The sequence below is a fragment of the Phodopus roborovskii genome, unplaced genomic scaffold, assembly GCF_943737965.1.
Source record: "Phodopus roborovskii unplaced genomic scaffold, PHOROB, whole genome shotgun sequence".
Classification (NCBI taxonomy): domain Eukaryota; kingdom Metazoa; phylum Chordata; class Mammalia; order Rodentia; family Cricetidae; genus Phodopus; species Phodopus roborovskii.
The window spans coordinates 5619593-5632464 of NW_026126515.1; the positions used below are offsets into that span (position 1 = coordinate 5619593).

A 12872-nucleotide genomic window follows, 5' to 3' on the forward strand; every position below is an offset into this window, starting at 1 on the left:
ACCAAACTTCTAGGAAAGGGGAATCTCAGTTGAGGAACTGCCTCAGGCCGTGTAGGCCTGACTACAGGTCTCGGGGCATCTTCTAACTGATAGCTGATGTGTGCCCACTGTGGGCAATCCACCTGGGTGGGTGTTCCCACATTCCTAAAGAGGGCAAGCTGAGACAGGGTGGCCCACGCCCTTAATCCCAGCACTTTAATCCCACAGGCAGAAGCAAGTGGATCTCTGTGAGTTCAAGGTCAGCCCAGTCTACAGAGTGAGCTCCAGGACAGCCAGGAAAACACCGTCTCAAAGAAAACAAAAAAAGGCAGACTGAATAAGCCAGTAAGCAGCTCCCTCCATGCCTCTGCTTCAGCTCCTGCCTCCTTTCCTGACTTCCCTTCATATAAACAATGAGATGAAATAAACTCTTTCCTCCTCAAGTTGCTTTGGTCTTGGTGTTTATCACAGCAACAGAAAACTAGAAAAGGAGCTAAATGCCTCCCCAGTGTGCTAGCAATCCCATACAAAACCAGCTCCAACTATTTGTAGTTAAGAGATTTAAATTGTTTTGAGTGTTTTTGACTTTTAAGGTGTGGCCATTGAGACTATTTTATAAAGAAAAAGGAGGAAGGAGATAGGGAAGGACAGAGGGAGGGAAGAAGGGAGGGACGAAGGAAGGAAGGAAGGCAGGCTATATGATTGTATTCAGATGTAATCAAAAGTATTTGTGGATGAAATGTGCTTCAAAATAACTCAGGGTGTGAGAGTACAGTTGAAATAGGACTGGCTGTATTTAGCCAGGTAGTGGTAGTGAACGCCTTTAATCCCAGCACTTGGGAGGCAGAGGCAGGTGGATCTCCATGAGTTTGAGGCCAGCCTGAGCAAGTGCCAGAAGCTCCAAAGCTACATAGAGAAACCCTGCCTCAAAAAACAAACAAACAAACAAACCAACAAAGACTGGCTCTCATGATGCAATCCAGGGTCAGTTCTGCCATTACCTGTTTGCAGGACTTTATGTCAGTGCTCAGGTGTGCAGAGGTCCGCAGGCTCCTTCCTACACACTCTCAGGACAAGCTGCCAGGCCTCAACTCTCAACTTCCAGCCTCTAACACAAACTGATGATGGGGGATGGAACCTGGGACCTGCACGTTAAGCAAGTGGCCTACCACTGAGCTGTACCAAGTCACCAGGCTGAGTTATCGTTTTTCACCCCAAGCATGCACTCATGTGGGGGTCTTGTCCTCAAAGCCTCATATCAATGGACAGTATTAAGAAGGTGGACATTGAAGTCCAGATGATGTTTGGAGGCAGGGAGGTGACTGATTAGGTTTAGATGAGGTCATTACAGTAGAGCCACCATTGTTGAATCCTGGGTGGCCTCAGAGGAACAGAGACCAGAGACATAGACAGACACATGTGCTCCCTATCTTTTTCTCTGTGGGGCTCTGCAATTATCTTGAAACTCAGCCTGCAAGATGATTATCATCATGAAAGGCCCCTGGACTTTGTACCTCTAGAGCAACAAGCCAAACTGAAACTCTTCATTATGTTAGCCTGCCTCGGGTGTTTGGTTACAGTGATGAAACGCAGACTAGTACAGCCTCTGGACTTTTCCGGACCTGTTTCCTCACATACGAATGGATATGCTGACTAGGTAGTTGTCCGTGCTCCTTCTTACCCACTCTCAAGACAAGCTGCCAGGCCTCAACGTCCAGCCTCTAACACAAACTTTCCCTCAACCACAGAGCGAGACCTCAGAGAGCCCATAAGCTTGAATGAATTACCTCGCAATAATCTTTTTCCTATTATGGAGAACAGGCATATGCAGGCTAGCTCTCCAACCAAATAAATGGTAAATTTAAACTGAATAGAAAAGTCATTCCTAAAGGTTCAGAACACACAGCTTGACAAAGAGTTACAGACCCAAGACCCGGGGTGGACGTGGGGTCAAACAATGAACACAGCATCTGAGCAGTCTTAAATCTGTAGGTGAATCTAATTACTGCAAGAAGCACCTGAGAGGGGGAAGGGGCTAAGAGTTTTAACAACTTCAAGAGCTACCAGAATAAAGACTGTGGCTCAGGATGAAGGTGAGTGGAAACAGGATAAAGCTATATCTGTTTCTGATTAAGGAAAAGTGACTCGGGATCACCAGGGCCCTTTGCTAGCCACCAAGAGTCAAGATAAATGCCCTTTTGAAGAAGAGAATTGGTGGAACCCTGACACACTGAAACACACACACACACACACACACACACACACACACACACACACACACACACGCTCTTCAAGTAAATTTTAACAATTGGCCATGACGCCATGGCTTCAGATCTGGCAAATAAAATAGCATATAAAGATGAATTCGTGAGGTGGGTGGTAGTGTTGCACACCTTTAATCCCAACACTCAAGAGACTGGAGCAGGCGGGTCTCTTAGTTTGAGGCCAGCCTGGTCTACAGAGGCAATTCCAGGACAGCCAGGGCTACACAGAGAAAGCCTGTCTCAAAAAACAAACAACAAGCAAAACAAAGATGAATTCTTATAGAAGGTGGAAGAATTGAGGATAGGAAGACATTTCAGGCTTTAGAATGATCTCTAAGGTGGGGGGATGTTAACTGAACAAAATTGAAGGAAATAAAGATTTCATAGAAAAAAATAAGTATAGGAGGGCTGGGGAGATGGCTCAGCCAGGAAAGTGTTTGACACTCAAACATGAGGACCTGAGTTTGGAACCCCAGAACCTATTTTAAAAAGCCAGATGTCTTGGTGCAACGCCTTTAGTCCCAGCACTTGGGAGCAGAGGCAGAGGCAGGTAGATCTCTGTGAGTTCGAGACCAGCCTGGTCTACAAGAGCTAGTTCCAGGACAGGCACCAAAGCCACAGAGAAACCCTGTCTTGGGGAAAAAAAAAAAAAAAAGCCAGATGTGGTGGCAAACATCTGTAATCTCAAGGCTTGGGAGAGGAAGACAGGAGGATCCCTGGGACCTGATACTCAGCCAATCTAGCTGAAGCATCAAGGTCCAGGTTCAATAAGAGATCCCAGCTCAAAAGCCAAGATAAAAAGTAAGTGAGGAAGACATCCCTCTGGCCATCATAGGTGCACATACACAAGTATGTACATCTGTATACATGTGTACACATATACACGCTAACACACAAGCCTGAGTTATTTATTCATTTTCAAGATATCCAGTGCTAAGATAATAGAAAAATTAAACCAATATTAGGGGTCTAGAGAGATGGCTAAACAGTTAAGAGAACTGATTGCTCTTCCAGAGGACCCAGGTTCAATTCCCAGCACCCACATGGTAGCTCACAATTAACTGTAACTCTAGTCCCAAGGGACCTGACGCCCTCTTCTGGCTCCCACGGGCACTAACCCATATATGGTCCACAGACAGACAGACAAGCAAAACATCCGTTCACATAAAAATGATATAAGTAAATAAATGAAGAAGAAAAAGAAGCAGTAGAAATACTAGGAGTAGCTTTGTGCTGAGATCTGGTACAAAGAGCTCCTGACCTAGCTTTCAATGTACAGCTGCAACGTTGCTCTGTTAAAAGAAGCTGTGGCTGGGTCACTCTGTAGAAATCCAGGTAAGATGCCTACTAAAACAACCACTAAAAAGAGACGTAATTAAGTATATAACTAATATGGTGTTAACAAAGGAGAGACCGGAGTGACAATCCCAGTCCATTTAAAACATGGGGGTGGGGGATCAGATCATAGCAGAGGCAGGATGATGTAGGCAGAGAGCTAACAGCAGTAACAGAGGTTCAACGAAGGTATATCAGTAATTACATTAAGCAGAGATTCTATCAGTGGAGTCGAACTCCTTGCAGACAGTAGGAACGGCTGTTGCCAAGGGCTGGAGCTGCAGTGAAGATTGGGAAGATGATCAAAGAAAACATACTTTCAGTAAAAACAGGAGATATCAATTCAGGAGGCCTATTGTACAACATGATGGCTTTCATTACTCACTGTATTAATTTATTACTCTTAGAGATATTGCTAAGAGACCAGATCTTAAATGTTCTCACCACCAAAAAAAAAAAAAAATTAGGGATGTGAGGTAATGACTATGCTAATTAGCTTGGTTAGCTTGGTTTAGCAGGTCTACTACATCACACACATACATATATATATCATACTGACTACACACACACACATATACATATAAAACTTCATGCATGCAATTTTTAGGAATAAGTAAATAGAAAAATAAAAATTGTATTGGTTAGGCTAGAAAGTGGCAAACGGCAAAGTATACTACTTGAAAATATTCCTGAAGGGTATAGAGAGGATGGGAACAGAAAGGACAGAAAGATGCGTGCTGCCAACACTCATCAAAGGAATGCTAAACACCAAAAGATGCAAACGATGAAAGGAAGCCCCACGCTCTCATCCAGGTCTGGACGTGCAGACACCCAGAACATCCTATCAAGACATACAAAACCGACAGAGGAAAAAAGAAAAAATACAACCACAGCCTTAGCGGGTAAACTAAGGTGCTAAGCTCAGAAGTGAACAGAACAAGCGACCACTTCTACACCCCAGGAGGTAACTCAGGACCTTCACCAGGGGCCATCAAAGTTTCCTGACAAAAGGTTCACACCCTAGATTCTCCCCCAAAACCACAAACTTCAAGCTTGAAACTGTCTCTATGTACCTTAGTACAAGTTTGATTTGGAAAATAAAAACAGTATCTCCCCAACAAGTAGGAAGATGAATTAGTGGTTAGTGCACTGGCTGCTCTTCCAGAGGTCCAGGGTTTCATTTCCAGTACCCACATGGTGGCTCCTACTTTCCATAACCACAGTTCCAGGGGCTGACGCTGTCTTCTGGATTCCTGGACGTGACATGCATGTGCTAAACAGACATAATAGAGAAAACAACTTCCCCCCTGGGTTCCTTGAAGCACCTACTGCTTCCCTTGGAGTCTTTGGAGCTAGCAGCTCTGGCACTGGAGGAATCTGGTGAACGGTCTCATACCTGAGCTGAAGCATCCGTCCCAGGAACTCGTGACCGCCTGCGAGTCACGATGACCGATGGCTTGTGCTCAGCAGGGTACTGTTCAAGACCTTTCCCGTCCTCATCGACACTTCCCACTTGGGCCACCTCAGCCCGCACAGGGACAGATACTGGGATGATGAGGGGCACCATCCCACTCTCCTCGCGTGCTCGCTTGGCAGCTAAGGCAGGCTCAGAAAACTCCACTCCGCACTTGGCAGTGGAGGCCAGCACACTTTTCCGCTTTTCCTCAGAGCCGTTGGCGTCCTGGAGATGAGGGAGATTGGGGGTGAGTCCCCGTTTGCTGATCTAGGACTCCCACGCCCACTCAATCCAGCAACTCAACCACACCCTCATGGGCCTTTGACGACCTGGCCTTTCCTGATCCACCCTCTTCCTATACATTTCAGATATTCTCCAAAGCCTCCTTCTGCCTGCTTGTGCACCCTGACCTGAAGCAAGCCATTCCAAGTCGTCATCTCAGTCCACAACTGAGCATCTAGCATACAGAGTGTAGCACGTAACAAGGCATCTTGCTGTGTGGCAAGATGAAGAGAGGTCTTTGCAGCTACTTCCTCAGGGGTATCTGACTGAAATGAAGACCCTAAAATTCTGCAGCCTCCAGTATGACAACCTGGACCTAAAGGCAACAGTCCACAACAAAGAAGGAGAGAGTAAACGACGATCAAATGGGGAGTCTATCCGGATTACATGGTCCTGCAAATTCCCAGTTGGTTCAGCCTCTTTACAGAAACCTGGGACAGGTAGGTGACCTACCCCTTGCTGTTGCGTTTGATGAGAGGTTACTTCTGAGCAAGTATAAAATAAAACTGAAACCCCAAGGTAACACTAGTTCTCAAATTCTGTTTGGTTTTCCTCCCTTTAAAAAATAAAGTTTATTGCAACGATTTTATAGCCAACCAAACAAACCTGTTTTAGATCACAGTCAATGATACTGACAAGCATCACCTCGGTAACCACCAGTACATTTCTGAATCTTGGAATACTGGCTCCGAGCACCCCCTACTCCCAATCCTCAAGTTCCACACAAAGAAGCCAACAACCTCAGGTCCACCAACCTCCATGTGGAGAAACCTCAGCATCCCTCACTACAGGTATGGGTGCCTCCAGGAGGGGTCCTCTGAATGAAGAACTTTAATTTCCTTTAAATAACTGCAGAAACTACCCTATAAGCCTAGCGTTGCTAGGCGGTGGTGGTGCATGCCTTTTAAATCCCAACACTCAGGAGGCAGGTGGATCTCTGTGAGTTCAAGGCTATCATGATCTATAGAGCATGTTCCAGGAAGCCAAGGCTACACGGTGAAACCCTGTCGGGGGTTGGGTGGGGGGCCCTGGCACCATTTATTTCCCACTCCATCCCAGACCCTGCCTGAGACCAGCTGTGGCCCTCACTCTCACCTGCAGTGAAGCCAGCTCCACCGCCTTCTGGGCCAGTGTCAGCAAGTTAGCCTCCTGGGATGCCCTGCGCCTCCGTCTTGTGCTCTGGATCACCCCACCTCGTATCATCTGTCCACAGTCCCCTAGACCCCCAGACCTCATGACCTCCTCATTACCCATGGGGGGAGCCTCCCGCTCCCGACCGTTGGGTGCTAGTCTCTCCCCATCAGCCAGAAGCTGTGACTCCCTTAGTTCTAATGAGAAACCCAGGGCCTCCGGGTGGGGCTGCCCTAGGGAGCCTGGTGGTGGCTGCTGAAGAGGCCAGTGATGAAGGAACAGATTGCCTGTGGGCTCCTGCCCAGGTTGGGTACCAGCTCCATCGAGGGAGTTGGAAGGCAGAATCCCCTCCTTGGACAGACGGCGGGAGCGACGTGGGAAGGCCATCTGGGGTTGAGGTAACACAGGCTGTGGGGCGGAATCCTGCAGGAGGGCCTTGCGCAGTTCTGGGTTCATATCTGGGTTGTGAGGGAAAGGGTAGGGGGCCATGCTGTGATGAGGCAGGTGCGTCTGTCCCAGTGGCCCGCCCGGTGCCAGGCCAAAGTCCTGGGCTTGCTGTGAAGGTGGCTGGTGCAAGGGATAAAAGTTCTCAAACAGTGGTATCTGGGACAGGGCTGCCGGTTGCTGCGGCTGCGGCTGCGGCTGCTTCTGAGGTGGGAAGGAGGCGGTGGGGTTAGAGGGCTGCGGGCCCTGTCGGAAGACCTGACGGTTCATCTGGTGGCCAAATGCCAGCTGGAAGGGTTGCAAAGGCAGGGTCTGGTTGGGGGGTTTCTTGGCTGCGTGGAAAGAGTTCAAGGGTGCTTGGGGCCTCCCCACCTCCAGCGGCACCTTCTGGGGCACCATGGGCTGCACTGCGTTTCCATAGTGATCCAGCTGTGGACCCCCAGCTTTGCTCCCCTTCAGTGCCTCAGGGTGGTTATAGTAGGGAGAGACACCCACACCTGGATGAGGACTCCCTTTGGGGCCACTGTAGAGGGACAGGTGGTTCCATGCAGGGTGGGGTGGCGGCTGGCCAGGTTGCTGCTGCCAGCCACTGTCACTGATGCCCCCACCTCCTCCACGCTCCAGGCCCCGCCCCGGAGCCATCACTGAGTTGGGCCACTTCACTTGGGCTTGCTGGGACAACATGGCTGCCGTGGTCCGCTCAGATCCGTACACCACAGAGTTCAGCAGCGTCAGGCTGTTGGGAGGAGGCAGCTCCACAGGCTGGGTGGTGGAGGCAACCCCTGCTGCTTCGTGGGCCTCGTACTGTTCCTCCTTCGCTCTGAGGGACTGTGGTGGTGCCTTCAGGGGTGGTGGCTGTTCCTTGGAAGTTGATTCCTGGTCCCCAAAAGGGCAACGCTTGCGCTTATTCTGAGCCTTGGGCTGGGCCTGGAGGTTCATGATGTGGCCAACTAAGCCCTGGCAATGAGCCGTCCTTCAGCAGCTGCCCATCCCTTGGGAGAAGGTCCTGCTGGAAGCTTGGCCCCTGTCCCAGTCCGGTAAGCCAGTGAGGACAGAAGAGGGGCAGAGGAAAACACAGGAGCCAAGAAAAGTCCGCTGTCCCTTCCTCTTCTGGAGAGGCCGTTGAGTTCAGCTACACGTCCCCAGTCATGATGCTGTACTGGATCCTGGAGCCTGCAGAGGAAAAAGCAGAGACAGCCATCAGCCACAGGATCCCTGGATATCAGCACCAGTGCCTCGCTGCCTCGGGTCACAGAAGAGCACTGTGCACAGGGGCCAGGAGGGCAGCAGGATCAGCAGTCCCTTAGGTACTCTGCCACTCGCCTCCTGTCCCAACACCTTCTGGCTAGACTCCAAGTCTGCCGCACTTGGTGTGTAATTTGTGCCCTGTAAAACGACACATGCTGAGGGGCCAAGTGGCACTGACATACAGCCTAAGCTCCGAGGCAAACTGAGAAAAGGGAAAACAAAGGCCAAACTAAGGACCTTGTCCTATAAACTAGGTTCTGGCACTGGGCAGCCTGGGTCTGGCCCTCCTTACTGGTCTGTCTGTCTAAACAAAAGCCCTGACCCAGAAGAATCTTCCTCAGGCCACCACCCCTCCAACACTCCACCTTGAAGACCAAGGAAGTTAGGGGACAGGGACTATTCCCGGTATGGCCCCCATCCTTTGTAGCTCCACCAGGCTCTTGCAAAGGTCTAGGGCCCAGAGAGCTAGGCTTGCAGCCTTTTATGCTGAGGCATGTAGGTGAGGCCCCACCCCTGGGAAGAGCTGCTGGGTGGGGCTCTGGCTGGCGGAGTCTTTCTCAAACTAGCACAGAACCTGTTTTGCAACCCTGGCTGGACGGGGCCCAATTTAGTCTAGTAGCTAGCTGGTCAGCAGCTGCTGCCGGGTGCCACCCCCTTCCCCTCCACTGCTAGAGCAGCTGGCTAAAGCAGAATCTAACTCAAATATGAAGGGTGCGGAGTTCTAGAACTCAGGCACCCAAGACTGCCCGAGATGTAAAGTGCTCAGTGTTCTGCTTTGCCATAATTGTGGGGATAGGGTAGCTGGAATGGGGGCTTCATGCGTGCTAATCCCATGTAGGTGTGAGCCAGACTAGATTCTCCAACCCCCTCTAACAACGACTGTTTGTTTGGTTTGGTTTTTTGAGACAGGGTTTCTCTGTGTAGGCCTAGCTGTCCTGGAACTAACTCTTGTAGACCAGGCTGGCCTCAAACTCACAGAGATCCAAGTGCTGGGATTAAAGGCATGTGATACGGCTGTTTATGATGATCGACACTGCCACAGAACAGAATCCAGGCCTGTATTTTACAACATGCACAGCTGCTTGCTGTATCATTAATTAAACTTGTTCTTTCTTCAGATAAAATTTTGTTCCTTTCCTTCGTTTTTTTCTCCCTGGGAAGTCAGGCCTTGGGTCTCTAAGGTAGGAAGACTAGAGGCGGGCAAGGATGAATATGCAGATCCTAGTAAGCTCTGAATGCAACAGACATTATGTTAGCAGGTGGGGCAGTTCCCAGAAAACCAGCAGGGAACAGACCAGGCGTCACAAGTCCTGCCCACAAGAAGCCCAGCCCACACCTAGCCGGCTTCCCCTCCCAGACACACCGCGCTATCGCTACGCTGCACGTTTCCGAAGCAGCTCCAGCCCAGGCTTCGGGACTGGCCTGCCTGCCTGCCTGCCTGCCTGCCAGCCAGCTTGGCTGCCTGACTCACGGGAGGGCCCTCCCTCTCTTTCACTTTCACTGAGCACCCAGAAGGGGAGCAACTTCCTCCTGCATTTCCTTCCTTGGCTCCTGGGCCCTGAAGACCGAGCAAGCCCTTAGCCTGTGCACGTCTTTTCTTTCATTTGCGTATAAATTGCAGAGAGGGGGTACTGAGGCACCCTTGTCCCAACAGGAAGGCGAGAATTTGGACAGGGGCTTAGAGCAAAGGGCCGGAGTGGCAAGCTTTAGCTCAAAAAACAAAACAAAAAAGAGAAACTTTCTCTTGCTTTTTAAGCCCCCTTTCTTGGGCAGCCAGATCGAGAAGGAAAATCCCCGTGGGGTCTCCACGAAGCTAAAGGGTGGGAGGGAGACCCGAGCCCGGCAAACTAGAAATACGCATGTGTCTGCAGCAAGGCAGAGGAAGAAAGCGCATGTGAGAGGGGAGGAGACAGGAGACTTAGGACAGAGGGAAGCCTGGCAGGCCACGTGCCTCTAGGGGGCTGCAAGCTCAGAGATGTTCACATTCATTTGTGGGAGCCACGGTATGGGCTTTGGGGGCCTGGGACGGGGAGGCCCACGTGGCAGGCAGACATGGGTGCACGTGCAGACATGTTCCTGTCAGAGGGGGCCTAGGCAGGGGAACGGCTATTCAGTACAGAGTTGGAACACGAAAGGGCGACTCTGGAGAAGAACTCCGGGGTTTGGTTGCCCCTGCCTATGGACCTGTGGGGCGGCAGGTAAGATGTAAGTCAGAAGGTGGGACCAGCTACCCTGAACACAAGCATACCACAACGGGGGGGACAGGGCTTCTTAGAACACATCCGTAGAGGAGCTGGTTTGAAGGGCAGAATCACCCATAAGCTTCTTGCTGCACAGATCTTCACCATTTTGCCCTTTCTGCCCTTCAAGGGGGCCACAAACACACAGGCCTAAGAGAAGAGGGTGCTTGAGACCTATGGGGAGTAGGAAGGGCCACCTAGGCAGCCAAACGCTAAGTAACATGAACAGTGATAATACGGCCTGCCTGCGCCAGGAGGATCCAAAGTACTTTGTATTTTTTTTAAATTTCTGTTATCAAGCACAGATATTTTAACGCCCATTTTGTAGGTACGCTGGGTAAGGCTTACAGGAACAAGGTAATTTACCTATGGCCACACATGATTATGTCACCAGGACTTGAAGCCAGGCATGTCAGACTCAAGATGAGTCCTCAACACACCAGTCTGACCTTAGGTCCCGTGTGTTCACCTTTCTTTGGGCCCAGGGTAAGAGCTTGCTGGACACAGACAGCCTCTTCACCAGCTCCAGACACCCCCCTCCTACTCCTGACTCCTATTTGACTCTGGCAGGTAACCCTCTCCCGCTCTCAGCAAACATAACTGAGACCCTCAGTCATAAGAGGCAGGGGAGGGACCTCACCACAAAGAGACAGCAGGTACAGTCAGCTGCAGAAGCCATGGCGCTGGCTGTGCTGGCCAGCTCAGCCTTGTTGTTGTGGGGCTTTCGGCTCTGAGTACCCTGGCACCTCCCACCCTCGCAACTGCAGGCCTGAGCCACTTCCTCTCAGTTTTTCCTGTCACACCCTCGCTCTCCTCGGCCTCTCAGGTGCAGGTCAGCCTGACCTTCCTCACAGTGAGGAAGGAGGAAACCACCTTCTCCAAAGTCTGCCAGTCAATGGGCCAAATCCCCGGGGTTCAAAAAGAGGGTGTAAGGAAGGAAGTCCTGGCGGTGGACGCCCCCTGGGACCAGCTGAGGGCCTCTGACAAGGGATGCAAGAACACAGCAGAAGGAAACCCGCAGCCACCATAGGGCCCAGCACTGCAACCACTAGTCAGTCTCTGTGCCTGACCGTCACGCTCCCCTTTGTGGTCCCATCCTCTAGGAGCCTCTCTACTGCAACCATTCTGACCGAGAGCTGCTGGTCTCCCCAAGGCTGAAAACAAAGCCAGTGTCATTGTCAGAGGCCTGGGACCAGGGAGGCTAAAAAAGATCTACGGGGGAGGGGGGGGGCGCGCTAAGAAGAAAGCAGTGCTGAACCCACATATGGGTTTCACAGACACATGAGAAGGTTCTAGGACGTCCTTGGGGGTGCTCTGTGCTCTATACTCTAAAGGGATGGCAGCTCCTCAAGTGGCATAGCAGCCCACCTGAAGGCCCAGCCATGACTGGGCCCTCCACCACAGGGGAAAGGGACCCATTATGGCCACTGAGAGAGGGTTGAGCCACTCAACAGTCATCTGGGCTGTTCGATTTGTTCATCTGAGATATAAGACTGCTGTGAGTCACAGAGACCAGAGAGGAAGCGCCCAGCTTGGTCCAGGGTCACAACTCTGAAATGAAGACAAGAGTCGGCTAGAAAGCCCTCCGAGCCTTTAGAGGGCTAAAAGTTCCTACTCCAAACTTACTTATTTATTTTGAGGCACAGTCTTACTATGTAGTTCAGGCCAGCCTTGAACTCTAGACCCTCTTACCTTAGCCAGCTGAGTACTGACATCACAGATATGTGCTGCTACCCCCAGGTCCAAGTCCTACAAGCCCAGCTCAAGGAAGAAGGGAAAATCACAGCTTGGGGTCTCCCACCAAGTAAAACACAAACAGGGTACTCTACAAGACCCTGATCTCCAAGCAAGTCACATCTCTGGGCTCTGAACATGCTGCCTTGAGGCAAAGCCTAACTACCCACCCTTCCCAAAGGTCCCCAGACTCTGGCTCCTGCTGTCTCTCCAAGCACTTCATGCATGAAGGATATGGTCAGGCCTCATCAACCTACTTTCCCACTGTGCCTCGAGGCCTCTGATTGGGCTGTGCCCCTGCATTTCCACCCTTTGCATCTGACCACGACCTTCTCTCTCATCCTTTAGCCATTGCTTCCTCTGGGAAGCTCTCTGAATCATGAGGCTGGAAGAGGGAATATGCAGCGAGCTCGTCAAGTTGCCTGATCCCACCACACACCTGTGTGCCTGGTTCCTCGTCGCTGGTGCAGACCCTTGACACTCGCTTCCAGGGTTTGCACTTTAGAACTTAACCTGGGCCAAAGTGCTCACAGCCAGGTATCCAGACTGGGCTCCTGCCTAGACTGAGGCCAGTTTATCTCCCTGATAGACAAGCAGAGCTCCCCAGGCTGCTGAGGCGATAGAAAGGGCCCACGTTAGCTCTTCTGACAACACACACAGAGTGCATGTCCTCTCCAACAAAGCTGAACACAAGTCCATCTCCAGTGACAGCCCCATGAGTCATTTGCTCCTGGACCATCATTCATTGCCCGGTACTAC

General features: G+C 50.9%; 1 protein-coding gene across 3 annotated transcripts in view; it reads right to left on the minus strand.

The window, feature by feature from the left end:
• Nucleotides 1–12872, minus strand: part of Mideas (mitotic deacetylase associated SANT domain protein) — a 66122-nt gene that overhangs the window by 14523 nt on the left and 38727 nt on the right. For all 3 annotated transcript variants that reach the window (XM_051196297.1, XM_051196296.1, XM_051196295.1), the window contains exons 2-3: nucleotides 6412–8064; nucleotides 4975–5259 (exon numbers count right to left, since the gene is read on the minus strand). In XM_051196297.1, coding sequence (XP_051052254.1) covers nucleotides 4975–5259; nucleotides 6412–7830 — 1704 coding nt within the window. In that variant the 5' untranslated portion in view covers nucleotides 7831–8064. The remainder of the gene's footprint in view (nucleotides 1–4974; nucleotides 5260–6411; nucleotides 8065–12872) is intronic.